This window comes from Rissa tridactyla, chromosome 23 (genome assembly GCF_028500815.1).
Source record: "Rissa tridactyla isolate bRisTri1 chromosome 23, bRisTri1.patW.cur.20221130, whole genome shotgun sequence".
Taxonomy (NCBI): domain Eukaryota; kingdom Metazoa; phylum Chordata; class Aves; order Charadriiformes; family Laridae; genus Rissa; species Rissa tridactyla.
Genome location: NC_071488.1, coordinates 2,407,240 through 2,430,500, shown reverse-complemented (window position 1 = coordinate 2,430,500; position 23,261 = coordinate 2,407,240). Strand labels below are relative to the sequence as shown.

The window sequence follows — 23,261 nt, the reverse complement described above, 5'->3', positions numbered from 1 at the left end:
AGTCCTGGGGGTGCTATAGGGGGGCAGATCCCATGGAGCTATAGGGTTTGATCCCTGGGGGTGCTATATGGTCCAGTCCCAGGGGTACTATAGGGAGGTGGATCCCATGGAGCTATAGGGTCTGATCCCGGGGGTGCTATAGGGAAGGATCCCACGGAGCTATAGGGTCTGATCCCGGGGGTGCTATAGGGAAGGATCCCACGGAGCTATAGGGTCCTGATCCCGGGGGTGCTATAGGGAAGGATCCCATGGAGCTATAGGGTCTGATCCCGGGGGTGCTATAGGGAAGGATCCCATGGAGCTATAGGGTCCTGTCCTGGGGGTGCCATAGGGACGGATCCCATGGAGCTATAGGGTTCGATCCCAGGGGTGCTATAGCGGGGTGGATCCCATGGAGCCATAGGGTCTGATCCCGGGGGTGAATCCCATGGAGGTACGGGGTCTGATCCCGGGGGTGCTATAGGGGGGCAGATCCCATGGAGCTACAGGGTCCTATCCTGGGGGTGCTATAGGGGGGTGCATCCCATGGAGCTATAGGGTCCGATCCCAGGGTGCTATAGGGGAGTGGATCCCATGGAGCTACAGGGTCCTATCCCGGGGGTGCTATAGGGGGGTGCATCCCATGGAGCTATAGGGTCCGATCCCCGGGGGTGAATCCCATGGAGCTATAGGGTCCGATCCCAGGGGGTGCTATAGGGGAGTGGATCCCATGGAGCTACAGGGTCCTATCCCGGGGGTGCTATAGGGGGGCAGATCCCATGGAGCTACAGGGTCCTATCCCGGGGGTGCTATAGGGGGGTGCATCCCATGGAGCTATAGGGTCCGTGTGCCCCCCCCCCGCACACCTCCAGGAAGCCGGGGAACTCCTTCTCCATCAGCGCCCGCAGCTCCTCCTTGCTCAGGTGCTCCTTGTCCCCCGCGTACTTGTGGAAGGTGAACATCAGGGTCTCCATGGCGTGCTCCATCTGGGACGGCATGGCGAGGCCGGGGGGGGGGGGGGGGAGGCAATACTGCGGGGGGGACGACACACAACTCAGCTGCGGGCCCCACATTCCGCCCCCCCCCCCCCCCACCCAGCCCCGGGGCTGAGGCCGGCGCCGCTCATCACACGTGTGAGCCGTTTTCCAGCCGCCGGGAATGACTCAGCTCCGGGCTGCGGCCGCGGGGTGGGGCCGGGGGGGGGGGGGGGGACGACGACACACACATGTCCTGCGGGTGTGTCCCCTGTGTGTGTCCCCCCCCCCCCCGGCTACGGGGCACCCTGGGGAGCCCCAGTGAGTCATGGCGGCGGGGGGGGGGGCATTGCGCAAAGGCCCGGGGTGGGGTGCACCCCGCCTCGGGTTCTCCGTCACCGGGGGGGGGGGGGCAACCCCACAGCAGGGAGTGACACCCCCCCCCTCAAGGGGTGACATCACTTTGGGATGATGTGGGGGGAGGACAGCGTGGGGACACGCCTGCCCCATGGGACAGCTGCTCCCCCCCCCCCCCCCGCCATGTCACTGTCCGTCCCGTCCCCCCCCCCCACCTCAGTGTGTGTCCCCCCCCCGCCCCTGTTGGGGACAGGGTTGGGGACACCGGTGCCCCCCCCCCCCCCCCCCCCCCCAGCCTCCAGCGCGGGCGCTGCCACCGAAACAGGAACTGGCCCAGCCCGCGGCTCCGAAAATTTGGGGGGGGGCCCCGGGGAACGGGGGGGGGGGGGGGGGGCACACACAAACCAGGGTCGGGACAACCGCCCCCCCCAGCCCTCTTCCCCCCACCCCCCCACCGCAGGATGCGGCCCCCCCCGGTGTGCGGGGACATCTCTTGGGGGGGGGTGTCCCCCCACGGGCACCCCCCAAACCTTCTGCGGGGGGGGGGGACACGACACACAGAGTGGGGGGGCCCTGACCCATGTTTGGGGTGCCCTCCAAAGGGGGGGGTGCGGGGATGGGACCCTTTTATGGGGGGGGGGGGGGGAGGCAAAACCCGGGGGTCCCATTGGGGGGAGGGGGGGGCAGGATGGGCCCCACCTTAAGGGGGGGCTGTGGCAGGATTGGGGGTCTCCTTCGTGCGGGGGGGGGGGGGGGGGGCAGGACTGGGGGCTCCCCACCCAGTGGGGGGGGGGGAAGGACGGGGCCCACCTTAAGAGGGGGGCAGGATTGGGGGTCTCCTTCTAGCGTGGGGGGGGGGGGGGGGGGCAACTTTGGGGAGTTCCCTTAAATGACGGGTGCGGAATCGGCCGCCCCCCCCCCCCCCCAAAAGGGGTGCAGGGATGGGGTGTGTTGTGTGTGTGTCCCACCCCCCCCAGAAGGATGCAGCCCCCCCCTCGGGGTGGGGGTGCGGGGTGGGGGTGTCCCCCGTCCCCGGAGGATGCAGCCCTCCCCCTCCCGGGGTGGGGGTGCGAGTTGGGGGTGTCCCCCCTCCCCCGCCCGCCAGAAGGATGCAGCCCCCCCGGTGTGGGGTTGCAGGGAGGGGGTGCGGGATGGGTGTCCCCCCCCCCTCCCCCGGTACTCACGGCGGTCGGCGCGATCGCGATCGGAGCGGGCAGTGGCGGGGCGCGGCGCCGCCCGGGATAGGCACGGCGGGGGCGGGCCGGAGGGGGGGGGCTATCGCGGGGGGGGGCACCGGGACGGCCCCCGCTGACTCACCCGCTCCCCGCCCGGCCCCGCTCCGCCCCAAGCCCTTCCCGCCGCCGGCTGTGTCCCCCACCCCCCCCCCATCCCCGGGACCCCCCCCGCTGCCCCCCCCCGTATCCCCCCTGCTGCACCCCCCCCCCCCCCCCCCCCAATCCTGCCCCATTGCCGCCCCCCCACCCCCGTCCCGCGGGGCCCCCCCCCCCCATCCGCCGCCACGGGCCACCCACGCGCCCCCCCCACCTTAATCAGGATCATCTTCCCCCCCCCCCCGCGGGGCACCACCCCGGCGCGTGCCGGCGCTAATTAGCACTAATTGGGTGCCGAGGCGTGGGACCCCGCGGCGGCGCCCGCGCGTGGCGGGGCGCGCGCCCCCCGCCGCTCCCCGGCGGGGGGACGGGACGGGACGGGACACGGGGACACCACCCCCCCCCACTCGGGGGGGCATGGGGGACCCCCGGGGTGGACGACACGGGGGAGGGGAGACCCCCGGGCGGGGACGACGGAAGAGCTGCCTGCCCGCCCCCCCACCCCGCAGGGTGCAAAGGTGGCGGGCGGGGGGGGGCCCTGGGTGTCCCCCCCCACTCCCCCTCCGTGGGTGCGGGCCCGGCACCGCCCGGGACGGGGCGAAGGGCGAGGCCAGCCCCGGGGGGGGAACATGTACGACACCTCCAGGGCCCCCCCGTGTGACCCAAGGCCCCCCCCCCCCCCACGGAGGGGACCCCCTCAGCCCTCAAGGGACCCCTTGTTCCAATGGACCCCCCACCCCTGTCCCCAGAGCCCCCCCTTATCCTCAGGGTCCCCCCGCCCTCAGCCACCCCCCAGCCAACACCCCCCCCAAGGGCCTTCCCTTCCTCACAGGGACCCCCAGGGACCCCCCACCCCCGTCTCAAGGGCCCCCCCCCCAGAGACACCCCCCCTACCCGTCACCCTGCCCTCACTCAAGATGGCGGCGCCCCCTCACGCCCCGCAGCGGGCGCGAAGCCGCGCGCGGCGGGCGCCGCCTGCCCTTCCCCGAGATGGCGGCCGCGATCCCACGTGGCCTAAGGGCGCGGCCGCCTTGCCAGCTTGCCCTCACGCAACATGGCGGCGGCGCGCCAACGCTCCTGAAGGGCGCTGAAGCCGGCGGCTCGTGACCCGGATGTTCCCGCCCTCCTGCCCTTATCTAAGAGGGCGCCGCGCCCTCCGGCTTTCCCAATGGGAGTGAAGGCGGCGAGGTGAGCGTGGCCCGGAAGTAGGTGGGGCCTCAGAGGCGGCCACGGGGGGGGCGGGGCCGGGCCGCGTCGCCGGATGCTGCGTCGCTCCGCGAGCCGCGGCGGCCGCCTGCGAGCGGGGAGCGGAGCGGACGGAGCCAACATGGCGGTGCCGAGGCTGGCCCGGCTGTGAGGGGCCAGGAGGCCGCGGCGCCTCAGCCCGGGCAGCCCCGCAGCGTTCAGCGGGGCCGGCGCAGCGCAGCGGGGGCCGAGCCGGCGGGCATGGCGGGGGCGGCGTGAGGGAGGCCTCGGCGGTCCCTGCGGGTGAGGGGACGGGCCCGGGCCCAGGCCGTCCCCCTCCCCTTCCCCTCAGAGCAGCTGGTACCGGGCAGGGGCAGCGCAGGAGAGGCCTCGGGTGCCCGGGGGATGGGGGCTTAGGGGGGGCCGCAGTGCCGTGGCCGCGGGGCCGAGCCGCCCCCCCCACCCCCCGCCGCTGCCGGGGCCTTGCGGGGCAGGACGGGGCCGTCCCCGGGCGGCGGCTGCGGGGTTTTTGACCGAGAGGCTTGAAAAAAAGGGGGTGCGGGGGAGGGCCGGGAGCGGGGGGGGGCCCGGTAACGGGGAGGGAAGAAGCGAGCGACGCAGCGAAGCCTTGGCTGCCGGCAGCTCACCCCGTTTAGCGGGGGGGGTTTCGTGCTGTATTTTGGCAGCTTTAAGGTGAAATTCTGGGCGAGCCCGAGATTTTTATTTCTCGGTATTTCCCGCAAAGGTAGGGTAGGGTGAGCCCGGCCGAGAGCCCCCGGGCGCCGGGCCCGGCTCTCTCGGGAGATCAGCCGGGCTTAGGGAGGAGAGGAGCATGCTAATTGTGAATAAACGCTAAGGAGAAGGTATGGGCTGAATCTTAAAGGACTAACCCAGTTCAGGTGACCTTCTCTTGGCTTTTTTTTTATTAAGGTTTATCACTTAACCCGGTCCAGTTTCTGGAGGAGGTGCTATACTAAGAAAGCAAATTGAGGTATTCTGAGCACCCTGCCCATCGCCTGGGTCTGCGAGGGCGGCGTTAAATCCTGCTGGTAAGAAGGGAACAGCGGAGTTAGTTCTTCAGGAATGGTGTCCTTAAAAAAAGAAATGGCCTAGAGAGTGCAGGGTGGGTTCTGGACTTTGCTTTTCCTCCTCCCCATGTCAATAAATTATTAAGTAGGGGGGGGTGGTGGAAAAAAGAAGAAGGTTTTGGGAGAAAAAAAAAAATAAATTGGGTGGCTTCTGGCAAGTCGACCAGCTTTAACACTGACCGCCGATCCCCGACTGTGGAAGTTTGGCTTCCCCGCTGCAAGAGCCATTCCTGAAACGCCGTAGGAGCTTCCGCGCTTTTGTTGGGTAGTTTTATTTAAAAAGTCAAGGAGAAAAGGGGATAGAAGACTTCTGAAAAACGCTCTCGCTTGGCCGCTGTTGGAATCGTGGATATAAGCAAGACCAGACGAGCTCCTCGTTAAGGTGGGTGTTCCTATATGTATTTTTCTAACGTACTAACGATTCGCCTATTCCTCCTCTCCCATAAGGAGCTGCTTGTGTGAGCCTCGCGCCGTTGGGATGCAGCGGGAGAGGCTCAGTGCTCCGTGCACAGCCCGGCCTTGCTGGGATCGATATCGGGGATCTGCTGGGCACCCGCTTGCGTTAATAACTGCGGTTGGGCTCGTCATCCTGGCTCGGGAAAGTTTGGGAAGCGCCGCTGCGGGTGAATCCCCGTCAGGCGTCGTTTTGCTGATGGAAAGGGTGAGATTGGTAAAGCCGGGCTGACGTCGGTGGCGGCGTGTCCCGGTTACGCACCGGCGTAGGGGAGGCTCAGGGAGAACCTGCGGCGCTGCTGGGAGTTTCCAGCTTTGGGGTTTTATTTAGGATTTTCCTCTCCTCCCCGTCGGCGTGGGGGGGCTCAGGTGCCGTCCCCGGCTGGTGCTGTGTCCCGGCGGGGGGGTTCTGCGGGGTCCCTTCGCCGGTGGCGGTCGAGGCAGGCGTCAGCGGCGTGGGAAATCAAGGCTGTAGCTGCCACTCAGCGGCAGGAATTAGATTGAGAGATTAATCGAGGTGGCAGGAATTAGACGGGGCGGGGGGATGAACGGAAGCGAAAAGCACTTTCTGCACTTAAAAATAAAAATCTCCTTCCCCCAACTAAACCCGTGCACCAACAAAACCCCCCCCCGATCCTACCCCGAAACCACTGCCAGCATCTGCTTTTGCGTCTGGCTCGTTACGGGGCGGGGGGGTGTGTGTTACAAATACGTTGTCCGGTGACGCAGCGTGGCTGAGCGCTTCCTCCTGTTCTTCCTCCTCCTCCTCCGGCCTTCCCTGCAGCGGGGTGTCCAGGGATGGCCCTGGGGCTCCTCGCCTGCCGGTGGCGTTTTGCTGGGCTGGGACTGGTGGGTTTGCTGTTGTTACTGGTGGGTTTAGGACCTTTTTCCGCCCTGCCAGCATTATTGTACCGGCTCAGACCCACTGACCCAGATACAAAGTGCTACAGAGGGAAGGTCAAAAAAACCCCCCCTCCAAAGAGGACAATTGTGGATTAATCTTATTTCCTCTCAGCTCCCTTTGATCGGTTCAGCCACAGCAGGAACCCTTTATATCCCCACTTTTCCCATTAATCCGTCTCGTCCCGTGGCCAGTTTTGTCACCTGAGGTTACCTGTCCCGCCGTGCGATGCCTTGGGATGATGAGTGTGCTGGGACGGGCAGTGCCACCGTCACCGCGGGCAGTGTCCCATCCTTCGGCCGGCCCGGGAATGGGGAAGATTTACCATCTGGGTATTTGGTCACGTAAAAAAGCAGCAGTCGAGTGGCTCCCGAGCTCATGGCCCGTCCGGCGCAGGGAGAGGAGCTGCCTGTGGGCGGGGGTTCAGGGCCAGGGCTGCCATCCCGGTGGATGGAGACCGTGCCCTCTGCTCGCCCGGTGGCCGCGGGGCCGCCGAGCCCTCTCCTGGGGAAGGAGAAGGGAAGAAATGCCTGTTCAGCGTGACGGCGACCGCAGGAGCTGCCGAAGGAGAGATGGGACGAGCCGGAACGACTCCAGCCTAATTGCTTTTTGCAAGGGCAGTGTCAGGTTAAAGGTGTTGGAAGAGAAGAAGAAGAAATCTCCTGGTTAACTGCTGCCGGGGTGGTGAAACCAAAGCGTTCGGCTGTTTGTCCCTGTCTGCGTTTCCTTCTCTTTGGTAATGGTTGGGGAGGTCAGTGCTGGGGTTCTGGTTCCGCCTCAGGCTCCGCAGTGCCGTTGGTCCGGCTCTGCCGTGGCCGGTCTGCGCCGAGTCGGGCAGGATTGGGTCTGGTCTGCAGCGAAAACGCGACTAGGTGTCTCCCTTGCATCGGTTTGCGGCGGGACGGAGGAGGCCGGGGTAGAAAAAAATTCCCCTCAAAGCCAAATTTCAACTTGAAGTTCGTGTTTGTGACTTCCGTGCCCATCCAGGCAGGAATGTGCCGTCAGGAGGTGGGTTTTTGTGGTATTTAACTCGACTTTGGTGGCAGAAATCCCCAGCATCCGCATGGATTAAGTCAGATGCTTGAGTAAGGCTTGGACTGATTAACTGCAGAGCCTTGTAGGCACCAAAAGCTTGTTTTTCCTGTTCACCTTAAATTATTTTAATGATCCTGGAGCGCTGCGGAAGGTCTCCTCCCGAGGAAAGTCTCCTCCCGCGCGGGTGCGATGTGCTGCTCGTTTGTGCCGGGGTCTTTGGGGACACACACGCAGGGTCTTGTCACTTCTGCCCCGGTACCGTAGAGCCAGCCGGGACGCGACGGGGCCGTTCCTTGAGGAAAATCAAAAGATTTTAGTTGTGTTTTTTTCTTTAACGTATGTGCGCGGCAAGGCGCTCCAGCCTTCCGCTCCTGTGGGTTTAAGGCGGGAGGCGAGCCAAAAGGCGAGGGGAAGCGGGGATCACTTCCAAGTAGCGGCCGCTGGAATCCCCTGCTCGCAAATAAATTTAACAGCTTTTTGTGGTTTTGGGTGGTGCTGCTGTAAGGAACTGCCCCTCCGGGACTCAGTGCTTCCCCCCCCCTTACACACGCAGAGTCTCTGCTGAATCTCTTCTTGTCGTGTTTAGGCAGCACAATGTCAAATTGCCTTTTTTTTTTTTTCTTTCTTTCTTTATTTTTTTCCCCCCTTTTGCGCCTCTGGAAGAAAAAAAATGCAACGTAATTCCAGGGTGGTTGGTACTAAATAATCAAAAGATAGCGTAATTCTGCCCGGGGTTTATGCAATTCGGCGCTTGGCAAACCCGACGGCAGAGAAATGAGCCATTTTACATGAAACTGCTGTAAAAGAAGGTCCCGGGGAGCGGCTCCCGGCCGTGGCCCAGGCTCGGGTGGTTCCTCCCAGTTTTGGGTGCGGGAAAGGGGGAACCGGCGCTGAGCTGAGGACAGAGGTCGGGTTTGGGGCTGCCCCGGGAAGATGTTGTGGTGTAAACACGCAGGCAATTAGCTGATAGGTGGGGGTGCGGGTTTACGTGCAGGTTTTTATTTGGGAGCTGCTTACGGGACGCTGGGAAGAACGCCGAGCCCTTGCCTCCCACCGCCCGTGCCCGTTTCTTGCGTGTTTTACTTTGTGCAGGAATATTTACAGCTCCCACGGCGAAACCCCGGAGCGGAGGGAGAGCTGTGGGTGCCAGCCGAGCTGGGCCGGTGGCCTCTCGAGCTGCCTGGCTGCGGCTTCATTTACCAGTTGACACCAGTGCCGCAGCACCAAACCAGTCTGGATGCGGCCGAGGAGCACCAGGGACTTGACTGTCAGCTTGAAATGCAGCTTTCAGCGAACACTTTGGTTGCTCTCTCTGTTTTTTCCGCTCATGACAACGACCATCAGGACTCTAAGGGTTGTTTTTCTTGATTGTTATTTTTTTTTTAACACTTTTATTCCCTGTTCACGCAATCGCCGTGTGCTGCCGGTTGATAATCTGTTGTGACGCAGCTGCTGGTAAAGGCCCCTCTGTAACGCGGCTGTGTGAGACCGGAGGAATCCTCACCCTCTCCCGGGATGTGCCAAGCTGCAGCCCAGCGCGCTCCAGCTGCTCCGTTGGAGCTGATGTGGCTCCTCCCGGAGCTTGGGGAAGAACCAGGGTGCTTTATTCTGATTTTTGTCCCCTCTTTCCCGCATGGAGATGGCTACAGGCTGTTCGTACCAAGAATTATCTTCACCAGAAGCTGTGTTGATATGACTTTTCTACTTGGGGGGAAGCTATAGAGTATATATTTCCCTCTCCTCCCCAGCTGGAGTAGTTCAGAGCCGTGTCAGACTGTTTTCAGAGCAGCGGTTGCTCAACGCGTTTTTAATTTACGCTATCTGCGTTTTATGATAAGAATTAAAACCCTTCCGTTGGGTGCTGGTGGCCGACGGGCCCTATCGAGGGCTCCCCGTTCCTCTGTCTGCCCCGTGCCAGAGCGTGAGTCACGGGCTGTGCCGGGAATAGACCGGAGATTCCTGCCCGTGTCCGTGTTAACGCCTCTCGCTGTTTTGGAAACCGTAACCAAGTGTAGCCGCTGCGTGGAGACGCCGCGGGGCTGGGGTGAGCTCTTGGAGGGGACACGGAGCCATGGCCTGGAGCCACAGGGAGCGGAGCCGCCGGCCTCGGGGCTGGACCCTGCCTGGAAAACCACAGGAAAAAAACCAGACTGGCGTCCCAGCTCTCCTGCAGCCTCTGGCCTGGCGTCCCGCAGGGCAGGAGGGGTCCTGACCCGCTTAAACCAACAAGGGTCATTTTTGGGTATAAACGTGATGCAATGACGGCGTGACTCCCCTGTACGGCACGCATGCCGGCACGCCGAGGCTGGGCCTGGGGCAGGTGCCCTTTTGCCACCAGCCCCGAGCCTGAGACACACTGCAGGCGCTTACACGCGCTTCGGGGGTCCGAAGGCCCCTCTGCGTAGCTCTGGGGGCGTCCCGGGTCCATGTCACCCCCCAGCCTGCTCCCAGTGCCCAGCCATGGGCTGCGGTTCCCTCCTAACCCTATCCCCGCCTGCCCCGAGCGACTGGCATTACCGAACGGCTCGTCACCGGTTCCCGGCGTGTCTTGCGGCTGACTCCGTGCGGTGGCACGGTGCCATCCCCAGGCGTGGGACACCTTAATGTCACCCACTTTGCTGTGACAGCGCTCGATCCCTGAAGGAGGCCAGACAAGGGCCACGTTTCCTGCAGGTCCCCTCCTGTTTTCAGCCGGGTGCGTGACTCCCCGCAGCTCTCGGGGAAGAAGCAGAGCTGTCGGTGCCGCTGAAAGAGCCGGGTGACGGCGGAGCCAAGCGGAACTTCCCCAGGGGGGAGGCTGTAACCGGGTGAGAAACCTGCTGAACGGAGGAGGGTGAGCCCCGCGTCGGCCGCCGAAGCCAGTCTGACGAGGCTCGCTCTGCTCCGACTTTGAAGCCGAGCAGGTCGGGACCTGCTGAGCGGCTGATTTCCTTCTCCCTTGATGTTTCGGCACGATACCGGTGGCTGCGCCGAACGGCTCCGTGTGGTTAGTGCCCGCTGGGGCGGCGGCGGAGGGTTTAGGCTTTGCCAGAGGATGCAGGGACTCGTTTTGCTGGGGTGGAGGACATTGGTCACGCTCTGGAGCCCCGGAGCTCGTAGGGGTTTCTGCCAGACGGTGTTTGGAGCCGTAAGGTGTCATGGCGGAGCCCGGTGCCATGGGTCGGGTACCCAACCCTCGATTTTTGGTGTAAGATGCTCCGGCAGAGGAGAGGACGAGCCACCGCCGAGCGCGGAAATGCGGTGGGGGGGATATAGAGCGGGGGTTTTTAATCAAGCCTCCATGGGGAAGGGTTTGATGAAAGCCTGTTGCCTCTCTTCGTCTCCCAGGGCTGCGGCGCTGAGCGGAGCCCCTGGCACGTGGTGGAAGATGGCCACCTTCAAACGGAGCCGAGCGCAGGCCTGGCCGGAGGAACAGGGCGACCGGGAGCACGGGCTGTACAGCCTGCACCGCATGTTTGACATCGTGGGCACCCACCTGACCCACCGGGACGTGCGGGTGCTCTCCTTCCTCTTCGTGGACGTCATCGACGATTACGAGAGGGGGATGATCCGCAGCGGCAGGGACTTCTTGCTGGCGCTGGAGCGGCAGGGCCGCTGCGACGAGACCAACTTCCGACAGGTGCTGCAACTGCTGCGGATCATCACTCGCCACGACCTGCTGCCCTACGTCACCCTCAAGAGGCGACGGGCCGGTAAGTGACGCCCGGGCCCGCTCCCTAACGAAGCTTGCTTCGTTATTCTCCCGTTTGTCCTCGCTGACGCCCTGCTGGTTAAAGGAACCTGAGGGTTGTAAGGACAAACGGCTGCCAGAACAGCAGGGAAATGCGGGCAGAGGAGGCCAAGGGGTATTTTAAAGGGTTTTCACAAACGCCCACGCACGGTTTTGGGGGTTTAAAGCCTTGTTTCGTTTCTGGCAAGCGCCGAGGTCTCCTCCTGCCTTTAGCGGCAGAAAACCGGGATTCCTGCTGCCTGCTGTGCAGTTCTGTGACTCCCGGCTCTCCCAGCTCCATGCCTCCGACTCCCAGCTCCCGCTGCTCCTCCCTAGTTTTTAGGGAAATACTCCTTTCGGCCCAAAGTCACACGAGATGCCGTGAGTGGCCTCAGGGCCGTGCCGGGGAGCGAGAAGGAGCCGGGAGGGTCCAGGGAAGCTCGTGGCTGCTGCGCTTGACGTGCCAGTGGCTTCGGGGCGAAACCTCCTCCTCCTCTGGGGGCTGAGGTGGGTTTGGGAAGGTGACGGATGTCCTCCCCGCGCTGGTGCTGTGGGTCCTGCAGCGTGCGGAGAGCCCGGAGTGAGAAACCCATGTCCAAATTCAGATTTATTTTTATTTTTTTTTTTTTCCCCCACTCATTTTCCAGTGGGATGCTCCAAACCCTCCTCTTTTGGCTGCCCCTTTTCCCCTCGCTCTCTCCTGGCTCAAGAGACCCCAACAGTGACCTGGCCCTTTGGATCTGGATAAATTTGGTGGAGTTTTGGTCACTTCGTGGAGCTGCCGGGCTGAGCTGACCCCTTGCCCTCCACCTCCTCGGCCCTGGGCCTTTTTTTGACTTAAAAAAACCCCACCTCGATTCAGATTTCAAGGAGCCAGATTAACCAGAGCCGCAGGAGTCGGGGAGGAGAGCGTACTTGTCGCAGGGAATGGCGCGAGGCAGCCGCTCCACCAGGATTCAACCTCTGAAATTTGCATCTTCTCCTGAAATTAGGATAATTGGGCTTTTTTGGCCGTTCCAGGCTGCTGAGTCTCCCCGGTTTCGGCTCACGCTGTGGGCAGCGGTGCCGTTCCCCGCCAGGGCTTGGGCGAGCGCAAGTAGAGGCAGGCAGTAAAAACTCCCCAGTTTTTGGGGGGTGAGAGGAGGGACGGCGGCGCTGGCGCGAGCAAACCCTCGGAGCTGGGGCTGTCACCGGGAGCGTGGTCCCGCGCCGCCTGCCACCTCCGTCCTGCCAGGGGGAAACTGCGTCCGGCTTCAAAATTCTGTGATTCTGTGAAAATTAATGCGTTTGGTTTTATTTTTTGGTTTGGTGGTTTGTTTTTTTTTTTGGCTCAGTCGCTTCTTAACCAGCATCAGGCCGGGGAGGGGACAGGGACGCCGCTGCCTTGTGCCGCTCCGAAACGCTGGAGATTTCCAGCCCTGCTGGAGCTCGAGGGATGGAGCCTGAGCGCAGGGCAGTCCTGTCTGCGCCCACACCCCTGCCCGCAGGCTTAGAGCGGACTCCATGCGGATTTTCCCGTTATCCGGCCTTTTCTGGGAGCTGGAAACCCACTCTCTGCCCTGCGTGCCGCTCGGGGATGTGGCTGTGCCAGGGATGGATCCCAGCCTGGTCCCAGCCGTCGTTGCCCGCAGAGTTCCTCCCGGAGCAGGCGGAGGCAGCTGTTTTCCAGGGTCGGAGCTGGTGTAACCTCCCGACGCGCTTCCCCCTGCACCCAGCCAAGAAAAACGAGAGGAAAAGGGAAAGCGGCGGGTGGGAGTGCGTTACACAGCCCAGCTGTGCGACGCCTGGATTCGGGGAGGTTTCGGGAGATGCCGGTTCCACGGGGCGCGGGGATGGATCCACGGCTCTGCGTCCCTCGGTTTGTGTAGGGGTTCAGGGTGTCGCAGCATTATTTTTTGTCTTTCTTGAGCAGCTTTTTGCTTGTTTCATGCAAAAACCCAAACCGAAGGGGGACTTGGCTGCTGTACCTCGGCCGGCTGAAGCCAGGCGAGTCCGCCCCGAGTCAGATTCTGGTGTTTTCAGGGTGAGGTTTTGGTGTTTTCAGGGGGAGTTTTCAGGACGGATTGATATTAAACTGCGATACCCGCGCGGTGGGAGAGCCGGAACTTGGCGTTCGCGTCTCCGTACGCCGCCGTTGTGCGAGGAGCGATGCTCCGTACCCGGGAGATCGCGTTCTTGCCGTGTCTCCAGCCATGCTTGGGTGGAAACGGTTTAATTAAATGTGCAAAAAATAGCATTTCAGAAAGCTTTCGGAAAGGCCCTTTCCATGTGGTTTATGATGTGCAGCGCTTTGCCTGTAAAGAGGAGGGACGGATCGGTTAAAGGAAGCTTCCTCCGGACTTAACGAGCTGACTCCGGTTTCTGGTTCCCGTGTCCTTCCAGACCCCGCGGTGGCCAGAAGGTCTTGTCTCCTCCTGCCTCGTCATTCCTGGCTCTGAAAAGGAGCGAAATCCCGCCTTTTTTTACCTCGGCGCAGGCGGCGGGGGCCGGGGAGACCCGCAACCTCGGCCGGCTTCGATCCGGCGGGGATGGAAGGGATCCTGGCCGGGGCCGGGCAGGGCTCTGAGCTCGGCAAACGGGACAAAAACAACCCGCAGAAAATGTCCCGGCCCTCAAAAATAACTCGTTTCGTTCCCTAATCTTTGCTCAGCGGCTGCATCTGCTCAGCAGCTCCACTCTCCTCCAAACCCCGCGTCCTGCCAGCACGTTCCTTCAAGGCTTTGATCGGCCAAATTGGGGGGGAAATAACGAAGGTTTAACATTTCGGGTGTACGCGTTTATCCTAAAGCATTTCAAGCAGCTGGGTCCGTCCCGGGGGCCCGGAGCTGCCGCCAGCTCCGCTCTGCCGGAGCTGCGGAGGAGGATGAGGAGGAGTGGTTGCTCCCCCAGACCTTTGCTCGGACCCACCCGAGCCCTGGGGGGCACGACGGGACGAAGCCGGGGCTGGTCTGAGCGATGGCCAGGTGCGTAGGAGCCGAGCCGGCGCGGTGCGGGAGCGGTGCTGGAAGCGTTGCCCTCCCTGGCCGGGGTCTCTCCCGGGGGATTGCGCGTTTGCTGGCGCTGGCTCCGCTCCGAGGCCGGGTGTCGGGAGTATCCATGGGAACTAATGGAAACGGCCTTTCCTGCGCCACGGCCGGAGCTTGGCTCCTGAATGGAGATTTTTTTCCGACAGGACGGGGCTGGAGAAACGGCCGCTCGACGTGCTGCCGCGCGGGGGGAGGCAGAGCTCAAACATGTTGGGAGGGGATCTGCCCTGGCCCTCAGAAAGGGGACCCGTGTCCCCCCTGTCCCCCTGTGAAAAGGGGACCCGTGTCCCCCCTGTCCCCCCCCCCGAAAAGGGGACCCGTGTCCCCTCTGTCCCCCCCCCCCAAAAAGGGGACCCGTGTCCCCTCTGTCCCGTCCGTCCCCCCCCCCTGAAAAGGGGACCCGTGTCCCCTCCTAAAGGGACCCATGTCCTCTCTGTCCCCTCCGGAAAAGGGGACCCGTGTCCCCTCTGTTGTGTTGTGTCCCGTCCCCCCCCCCCCGAAAAGGGGACCCGCGTCCCCTCCTTAAGGGGCCCGTGTCCCCTCTGTCCCCCCCCGAAAAGGGGACCCGTGTCCCCTCCTAAAGGGACCCATGTCCTCTCTGTTCCCTCCGGAAAAGGGGACCCGTGTCCCCTCTGTTGTGTCGTGTCTCCCCCCCGAAAAGGGGACCCGCGTCCCCTCCTTAAGGGGCCCGTGTCCCCTCTGTCCCCCCCCGAAAAGGGGACCCGCGTCCCCTCTGTCCCCCCCGAAAAGGGGACCCGCGTCCCCTCCTAAAGGGGCCCGTGTCCCCTCTGTCCCCCCCCCGAAAAGGGGACCCGCGTCCCCTCCTTAAGGGGACCCGTGTCCCCTCTGTCCCCCCCCCCGAAAAGGGGACCCGCGTCCCCTCTGTCCCCCCCTGAAAAGGGGACCCGCGTCCCCTCTGTCCCCCCCTTAAGGGGACCCGCGTCCCCTCTGTCCCCCCCGAAAGGAGACCCGCGTCCCCTCTGTCCCCCCCGAAAGGAGACCCGTGTCCCTTCTGTGTCCCCTGAAGGGACCCGTGTCCCCTCTCTCTCGCAGTGTGCCCGGACCTGGTGGACAAGTACCTGGAGGAGACGTCCATTCGCTACGTGACGCCCCGAGCTCACGGCGAGGCGGAGCACGGCCTCGGCCACCCCCATAAATCAGGTGGGTGCGGGTGGCCCTGGCCACCAGACCTCGGGGCTCGGGGTTGGGGGGGGGGTTGGCCCACGGGAACTCATCGGGACCGTCCCGCTTTTACCTCGTCTGCTCCCACTGGGACTCGCCTCTGGACGGGGGTGACGCTTCCATCGCTGCTGAGGTGACATCTGGCCCTGCCGCCACCAGCCCCACACTTTGGGGGACGATTGAGCACGCAGTTCGACATCCCCATAACCGCCCCGGAATTTGGGGTTCCCCTCTGGGGGCTTGTGGGGGCTCCTGGGGCTGCCAGATGCCCCTTGGGACGAGCATCCTGGGATGGGGGGGAGGGGACGGGGGACGGGACGACAACTGGGGGGTGACAGCGGCGTGGGAAGGAGGCGGGGGACGGAGCCACTCCTCCGCGATGTCCCCAGGGAGAGCCGGGGGGGGGCACTCAGCGTCCCCAGTGTCCCCAGGGAGAGCTGGGGGAGTGCTCAGCATCCCCCATGTCCCCAGGGAAAGCCGGGGAGGGGGCCGGGGGGGGGGGCTCAGCCTCCCCAGTGTCCCCAGGGAAGAGCTGATGGGGCTCAGCGTCCCCAGGGCGAGCCAGGGGGGGCTCAGCATCCCCAGGGAGGGTTCAGCATCCCCAGGGAGAGCCGGGGGGGTGCTCAGCATCCTCCATGTCCCCAGGGAGAGCCGGGGGGGGGGGGGTTCAGCGTCCCCGATGTCCCCAGGGTGAGCCGGGGGGGGGGGGGGGGGGGGGGCTCAGCGTCCCCGATGTCCCCAGGGAAGAGCTGATGGGGGCTCAGCGTCCCCCATGTCCCCAGGGAGAGCCGGGGGGGGGCTCAGCATCCCCAGTGTCCCCAGGGAGAGCCGGGGGGGGCTCAGCATCCCCAGTGTCCCCAGGGCAAGCCAGGGGGTGGGCTCAGTGTCCCCGCTGTCCCCAGGGACGAGTTGATGGGGGCTCAGCGTCCCCAGGGAGGGTTCAGCATCCCCAGGGAGAGCCCGGGGGCGGGGGGGGACACGACTCTCAGCGTCCCCGCTGTTCCCATGGGGAGCCGGGGGGGGGGGGGCGCTCAGCATCCCCGCTGTCCCCAGGGAAGAGCTGATGGGGGCTCAGCGTCCCCAGGGAGGGCCGGGGTGGGGGGACACGGGACTCTCAGCGTCCCCGATGTCCCCATGGGGAGCCGGGGGGGGGGTGCGGGGGGGGGGGCTCAGCGTCGCCGTCCTCTCCCTGCGCAGTGCCTCCCCACCACCCCGTGGTCTGCTGCTCCTCCGCGGGCCCCCAGATCTGTACCAAGAGGCCCGGCCGCGGCAGGACCCTCCTCAGCAGCCAGCGCAAGAGGAGGAAGTCGGCGACGCCGGACCCTAAGGAGAAGCAGACCTGTGGTAAGAGCCCCCCACGCTGTGGGGAGAGGGGGGTTCGGGGGGCATTTTTGGGGTTCCTGGCCCCACGCCGGAGCTCTCACCGCCCTCCCCGCTTTTCCCCCCCTCAGACATCCGCCTGCGAGTCCGAGCCGAGTACTGCCAGCACGAGACGGCGCTTCAGGGCAACGTCTTCTCCAACAAGCAGGACCCCTTGGAGCGTCAGTTCGAGCGTTTCAACCAGGCCAACACCATCCTGAAATCCCGGGACCTGGGCTCCATCATCTGTGACATAAAATTCTCAGAGCTCACCTACCTCGACGCGTTCTGGCGCGATTACATCAACGGCTCTTTGCTGGAAGCCCTCAAAGGCGTCTTCATCACGGACTCGCTCAAACAAGCCGTGGGCCACGAAGCCATCAAACTGCTGGTCAATGTGGACGAGGAGGATTACGAGGTCGGGCGCCAGAAACTCCTGAGGAACTTGATGCTGCAGACGGCTCCCTGACGCCCCGCGCCCGCTCGCTGCCGCCCCCCCCTACTCCCCCCCCCCCGCCCCCCCCGGCCTTTTTCCTTTCTCCGGTTTGGGTTTTTGGTTTTTTTTTTTTTTTTGTTTTGTTGTTTTTTTTTTTTCCTAAAAGAAAAGGAAAAAGATGATTTGAAACCACCCCCACCACCCCCCATAACTCTGGGTTGGGAGCCTGGCTGGAGCCGCGGGGGGGCAGCGCCGGGGGCTTATGTGTTTCCTCACACCCCCCCCCCGTCATCATCCCCCCTCTCGCTTTGTTTTTCCCTTTTTTTTTTTTTTTTTTTTCCTCTTTTATTTTGTATCCATTAAAAAACAAACAAAAAAAAAAAAAGGCAAAAATCCTGCCTGGGACGCGTCAGTGCCGGGGCTGGGGTGGGGGGGGCAGGGCAAGGCGGGGGGGGGGGCGCTCAGCAGAGGTTTGTACTGGGAGTGTGTGTGTTGGGGGGGGGGGTGCTCAGCCCCATGGCTGCCTGCGCCGGGGTTGGGGGTGGTTTTGTCCCCCTCCTGCCCTTGTGCCGCCGTCCCGGGGTAGGGGTGGGGGGGCTCTGTGGGCAGCGTCTGTGTCCCCCCCCTGCCTCTGACCCTGTTTCTCCCTCAAATAAACCCCCCGCTCCGTCGCCTCAGTGGGTTTCTCAGGAGTAAAACCGTCCCCGCGGTGTCCCCTGGACCATGTGCCTTCGTGTCCCCCTCCCCTGCGGGGGCCGAGGGGGGGGGGAAGGACCAGCGCTGTGGGATGCCCCGAAACCTCCTGCCTGTCACCCCCACCCCCCCCCCCCCGGCGGCCGCCTGGCCCTGTCCCTCCCCTCTCCAGCTGGCAACTGGGACAAACTGGGACAAGAGCCGGGCTGGGGCGGCGAGATCTGCCTGTTGCTGGCAGCAGGCACCACAGCCTCTGCCTCCGCGGCTTGGGGTGGGGGGGGGCAGCAACCCTCTGCTCCTTGCCCGTGGCCACCAGCCCCAGCTCCTCGGCCCCGGAGAGCCCCCAAAATGGCCTGTCTCCCCCCCGCCCCAGCCGCTGCCTGTGGGTCCCCAGGGTCGGGGTGGGGAGCCGGGGCGGGGGGCAGGGGATGACAAGGTTTTCCAGCTCTGTCCCGGTTTTGTGGTTTTTCTCCCCGTCCCCGCTCGGCTGCCGGGAGGGGGGGGGGGGGGGGGGGGGAGGCGATTTCCTCCCTCTGGGACTTGTGGTGAGTGTGGCCCCCCCCCGTCCTCCGCTTTACGGACGATTCTGGCACAACTTGGTGTAATTTCTGTGACTTCTGTATTTTTTAAACTTCAATATAACGGTCATATTCCCCTGTGTAGCTTTCGGGTTTCTTGAAATAAACATCTACTGCAGCGCCTGGCTCCTTCCTTCCACACCAGGGGGGGGGACGCGGGGGGGGGGGGGAGACTCTGCACCCCCCCCACGGTGTGGGGACACGGGGCCCGGGGACACCCCCTCCTGGCTGTGGCACAGGGGAGCCCCGAGTGTGTCTTGCTGTCGCGTTTTGGGGAGAAATGGTCCGAAACGGAGCGGATCTGGTTCCGCTCGGGATTTGACGGCACCGGGGGGGGGGGGCTCACGGCGCCGGCGCCAGCCCCGCGGCTGCCACGGTGCCGTAGAGGTCGGGCCGGCGGTGGTCCTGCACCGGTATCTCCCGTCGGACGCGGTGCAGGTAGTCGAGGTCGATCTCGGCGTAGCAGAGGCCGGGTCCCTCGCGGCACTGGGCCACCACGGCCCCCCAGGGGTCCACCACCAGCGAGTGGCCGTAGGACGTGCGGCTCTCGTGGTTCTTCCCGCTCTGGGCGGCCGCCACCACGTAGCACTGGCTCTCGATGGCCCGCGCCCGCAGCAGCACCTGCCGGGGGACACGGCAATGCCGGATCCCAGCCCCCGGGGGGGACCGCGGCAAGGCTGGCTGCGTCACCCGCCCCTTAAATACCCCCAAAACCAGCTCTTTCATCCGAAATTTGCCCCTCCTGGCTGCAGCAGGGTTCTCCCCTGCTTGCTCGCCGCTGGGCATGGTTGGGGTGAGGGCTCAGCCCCGATCCGACACCCCCCGGGGTGTCCCCAGCCACGCGGGGGACAAGGGACGGGGCTGAGCTCACCTCCCAGTGCGCCGAGCCGGTGGGGACGGTGAAGGCCGAGGGGTAGGTGAGGATCTCGGCACCGGCGCGGCGCAGCGCCAGCGAGATCTCGGGGAAGCGCAAGTCGTAGCAGATGGAGAGGCCGAGCTGGAGGGGACAAGGAGGGGACATCAGCGAGGACAAGGTGCCCGGCCCCAGGGGGCTGTGGGCAGGGGTTTGGGGACAGCAGAGGGGACACAGTGCCACTGTGGGGACCCCAGCGTTGCCTGTTCCTCCCCGTACCTTCCCCGCCGGCGTGCTGACCGGGGCCAGGATCTCGGTGCCGGGGTTGGTGAAGCCGCTCTCCTTCATGGTGACGCGTCCCTCCAGCTCCACGTCACACAGGTGGGTTTTCCTGTAGGCGGCCACCAGGCGACCTGGGGACAGGAGGGGGCGAGGTGGGGACACTCACAGGGGCTGGGGACCCCCAGTCGGTGGGCCGGGGCCAGGGCGGGTGTCTCACCTGCGGGGTCCAGCAGCGCGTGGCAGTTGTAGATGCGTTGGGTGGTGGGCCAGTCCCGGCCACGCTCGTGGAAGCCACCCAGGGACAGCCACACGCCGCAGTCCCTGGGGAGAGGGACACGGCGTCACCCCGGCTCGTTTGGGGACAGGAATCCCCATCTCCGCCGCTCGCCCGGGGGTACCTGGCCAGGTCGGCGTAGCGTCCCATGAGGTCCCCGTCCAGCCCCTCGGCCAGGCTGAGGGTCTGTGCCGCGTCGCGGCCGATGTAGTCGAAACCTTCGGGGAGGAAGACGATGGCGGCGCCGCGACCGGCCGCCTCCCGCACCAGCCCGGCGCAGGCCGTGAAGTTCAGCTCCTTGTCGGGGGTGGAGGTGACCTGACCCACGGCCACCAGTGGCTTCAGCCCCGGGGGACCCGCCATGGCGGGGGACGGCGACCTGCGGCGGCGGTGGGGGGGAGCGGATGTCAGCCCCAGGGACACCCGCAGTCCCCCCGTGTCGTCCCCCCCAACTCCCCAGCTCCGTGTCCCCGCGGTACCTGCCTGGGGTGTCAGAGCCGTGCGGGCGTCTCGGGGTGCACAGGCAGCGCAGCGGGGAGCGGGGCACCGCGCTCAGCCTGGGGGGCACCGGGGTGGGGGTCACAGCCACCGCCTGGTCCCTGTGCTGGGGGGGCTGGGGGGGCACGGCCCCGGGGGACCCACGGCCAAGGGAACGGCGCTGGCCCCCACAAAGGAGCCCGTGGGTGGGTGTCATCGGCCAGACCCCTCCCGCGGCCCCTCTGTCCCCAGCCCCCCCGCCCCCAAACTGCCTCCAGCAGCCCCCAAAATGCCCCCGGCGGCCCCCAAACTGCCCTAGCACCCCCCAATCTGCCCCCAGCACCCCCCAACTGCTCCCAGCACCCCCCAAAATGCCCCAGAACCCCCCAATCTGGCCCCAGCACCCCCAAAATGCCCCCAGCGGCCCCCAAAATGCCCTAGCACCCAATAAACTGCCCCAAGCACCCCCCAACTGCTCCCAGCACCCTCAAACTGCTCCCAGCGGCCCCCAAAATGCCCCCAGCACCCCCCAAACTGCTCCCAGCAGCCCCCAAAATGCCCCAGAACCCCCCAGTCCGCCCCCAGAAGCCCCCAAAATGCCCCCAGCGCCCCCCAAACTGCCCCCAGCACCCTCCGGCTGCCCCCAGCAGCTCCAGTTTCCCTCAGCTCTGCCCCGCCTCAGCCGCCCACCTGCCCCCAGGCCCCATCAGCCCCCCCCCAAACGGCCCAATTTGCCCCAAATCTTCCCCCCCTGCACCTCCCGCATCGTCCCAACTGCTCCCGGTCCCTGCCCGCTGCCCCCAGACCCCCCCAGCCTCCCCGGGCCCGTACATGCCCCGCCGGCGGCACCGAGGGGACGCGGGCAAAGTCCCCCCCGGGGCCGCGCCCGCACCAAAGATGGCGCCAGCGCCGCTGCCCTCTACCAAGATGGCGCCCGGCCGGCTTCCCCCCTTCCGGTCTGCGCCGGAAGGGGCGGTGCCCGCGACGCGGGAGGAGGGGAAGATGGCGGACAGCACGAAGGGGCGGCCGGCGGCGGCCCCCGGGGGGAAGGCGCTGACGGCGGAGCAGGTCCGGGTCGGGGGACACCGGGGGGCGCCGGGAAGGGTCTGGGCACCGGGGGAGGGTCCCTGAGCAGGGCCCTGGCCCCGGAGGGGGGGTTCCCCGGGCAGCGGGGGGCGGGTCCCGGACAGGCCCTGGGGGGGTCCCGGCCCTGTCACCGTCGCTGTCCCCGCAGGTGGTGGCCCGGTTCAACCGGCTGCGGCAGGAGCAGCGGGGCCTGGCCTCGAAAGCGGCCGAGCTGGAGCTGGAGCTGAACGAGCACAGGTGAGGTGGGGTTGGGTCGGTGGGGGGGACACCCAGCGGGGGGGTTCGGGCCGTCGGGGCCTTCGCCGCCTCCCCCGCCTCAGCCTCCCCTTGCTCCTCCGCCTCCTCCTCCTCCTCCTCCTCCAGCCTGGTGATCGAGACGCTGCGGGAGGTGGATCCCACCCGCAAGTGCTACCGCATGGTGGGCGGCATCTTGGTGGAGCGAACGGTCAAGGAGGTGCTGCCCGCGCTGGAGAACAACAAGGAGCAGGTGAGGGGCGGCCTCCGGCCCCCCACCCCGGGACCCCTGGAGCCCCCCACAGGACCCCCCGGACCCTTTTTAGGACTCCTGGAAATCCACCCTCCCTGGGACCCCTGGAGCCCCCCCCCCCCCAGGACCCCCGGAGCCCGCCCAGAACCGCCTGGACCCTCTTTGGGACCCCTGGAGCCCCCCCCCCAGGACCCCCTGGACCCTCTCTGGGACTCCTGGAAACCGTCCCCTCCAGGACCTGCCGGACCGTCCCTGGAGTCCCCCTCCAGTATCCCTCGGACCCTCCCTGGGACCCCTGGAGGCCCCCCCACTCCAGGACCTCCTGGACCCTCCCTAAGACTCCTGGAGCCCCTCTGGGACCCCTGGAGTCCCCTGGGCCCTGCCTCGGGACACCCAGAGCCCCCCCGCCCCGACCTCCGAACCCTCCTTGGGACCCCCGGAGCCCCCTGGCACCTCCCTGAGCCCCCCTTGGGATGCCCTGGGATCCCCTGAGCCCCTCATAGTCACTCTGGGACCCCGGATCCCCCCCCCAGGACACTCAGAGGCCCCCCTTTGGACTACCCAGGACACCCTGAGCTCCCACTGGGATGCCCCCGGACCCCCTGGACACTCCCTGGGATGTTACAGAGCCCCCCCAGAACCCCTCCCAGGACCCTCAGAGCCCACCTTGGAGCCCCCCTGGAACACCCCCTGTGAACCCATGACGCCCTGAGCACCCTGGGGACCCTCCAGGAGCCCCCAGGTCACCCCAGGAGTCCCCTGAGCTCCTCTTTGGACTCTCTGGGACCCCTTCAACCCGCCTTGGGACCCCCCGGACCCCTCCCAGGATCAGGCCCCTCTCCCGGCTGCCTCCCCCTGACCCTTCTTCGCCCCCACCCTCCACCCCCCTTCCGCTTTTTTTACCCCCAGATCAGCAAAATCATCGAGTCTCTGGCGCAGCAGCTGCAGGCCAAGGGCCGGGAGCTGAACGAGTTCCGGGAGAAGCACAACATTCGCCTGGTGGGGGAGGACGACCCCCGGCAACCCCCCAAGGAGGGGCCCGAGGGCGCGGGGGCCAAGGGCAGCGCAGCCGGTGTCCTGGTCTCCTAGCCCCCCCCCCCCACCCCCGCGGTGTCCAGTGCTGCCCCTGCCCCGCTTTTGTTAAATAAATGGCTTTTTTGTCCCTTTGGTCACGGGCCACGCGTGTGGGTGCTGAGGGCGGCTCCGGGGGGGGGGGGGGGGCGGGGGCAGGAAAAGGGGGGGGGGCAGCCCCAGGAAGGCCAGAGCAGGGCCAGACCCCCCCGGCTCCCCACAGGGAGACCCAGTGCCACCGTCCCTCCTGTCCGGGGGGGAGGTGGCACTTTGCGGGGGGCAGATGGTGGCTCTGGACTGGCCTTGGGCCACCGTTTTCTTGCTCTGGCCACTGAAATTGCTCTGCTGTGCTTCCAGCTGCTGGTGTCGTGTCCTGTCCCCCCCCCGGAAGCCCCTGCTGTCCCCCTGGGACATCCCAAGCCACCCCAGGACCCCCCGAGCTCCT

General features: G+C 65.6%; 3 protein-coding genes across 5 annotated transcripts; 2 read left to right on the top strand and 1 right to left on the bottom strand.

Moving 5' to 3' along the window:
* Positions 1–3,920: 3,920 nt before the first annotated feature.
* Positions 3,921–17,111, top strand: DEDD (death effector domain containing). Its single transcript, XM_054182553.1, has 5 exons — positions 3,921–5,296; positions 10,631–10,995; positions 15,092–15,199; positions 16,418–16,564; positions 16,672–17,111. The coding sequence occupies exons 2-5, from the start codon at positions 10,671–10,673 to the stop codon at positions 17,046–17,048; spliced, it is 957 nt and encodes a 318-aa protein (XP_054038528.1). The 5' UTR covers positions 3,921–5,296; positions 10,631–10,670; the 3' UTR covers positions 17,049–17,111.
* Positions 17,112–18,310: 1,199 nt separating this feature from the next.
* NIT1 (nitrilase 1) lies at positions 18,311–21,109 on the bottom strand. 3 transcript variants are annotated; one of them, XM_054182551.1, is made up of 7 exons: positions 21,004–21,109; positions 20,175–20,252; positions 19,820–20,074; positions 19,639–19,742; positions 19,419–19,552; positions 19,158–19,283; positions 18,311–18,907 (listed from the first exon to the last, which is right to left on the bottom strand). In XM_054182551.1, coding segments are annotated over exons 1-7 (978 nt in total). In that variant the 5' UTR covers positions 21,006–21,109; the 3' UTR covers positions 18,311–18,628. The 3 variants fall into 3 exon arrangements, with proteins under 3 accessions (XP_054038526.1, XP_054038527.1, XP_054038525.1); XM_054182552.1 differs by lacking the exon at positions 20,175–20,252 and having other exon boundaries at positions 21,004–21,092; XM_054182550.1 differs by lacking the exon at positions 21,004–21,109 and having other exon boundaries at positions 20,175–20,435.
* A 38-nt stretch (positions 21,110–21,147) lies between these two features.
* On the top strand, positions 21,148–22,913 carry PFDN2 (prefoldin subunit 2). The gene is made up of 4 exons (XM_054182554.1): positions 21,148–21,240; positions 21,407–21,495; positions 21,622–21,745; positions 22,655–22,913. Exons 1-4 carry the CDS (start codon positions 21,175–21,177, stop codon positions 22,832–22,834), a joined length of 459 nt encoding a protein of 152 aa, XP_054038529.1. The 5' UTR covers positions 21,148–21,174; the 3' UTR covers positions 22,835–22,913.
* The last annotated feature ends 348 nt before the right edge of the window (positions 22,914–23,261 follow it).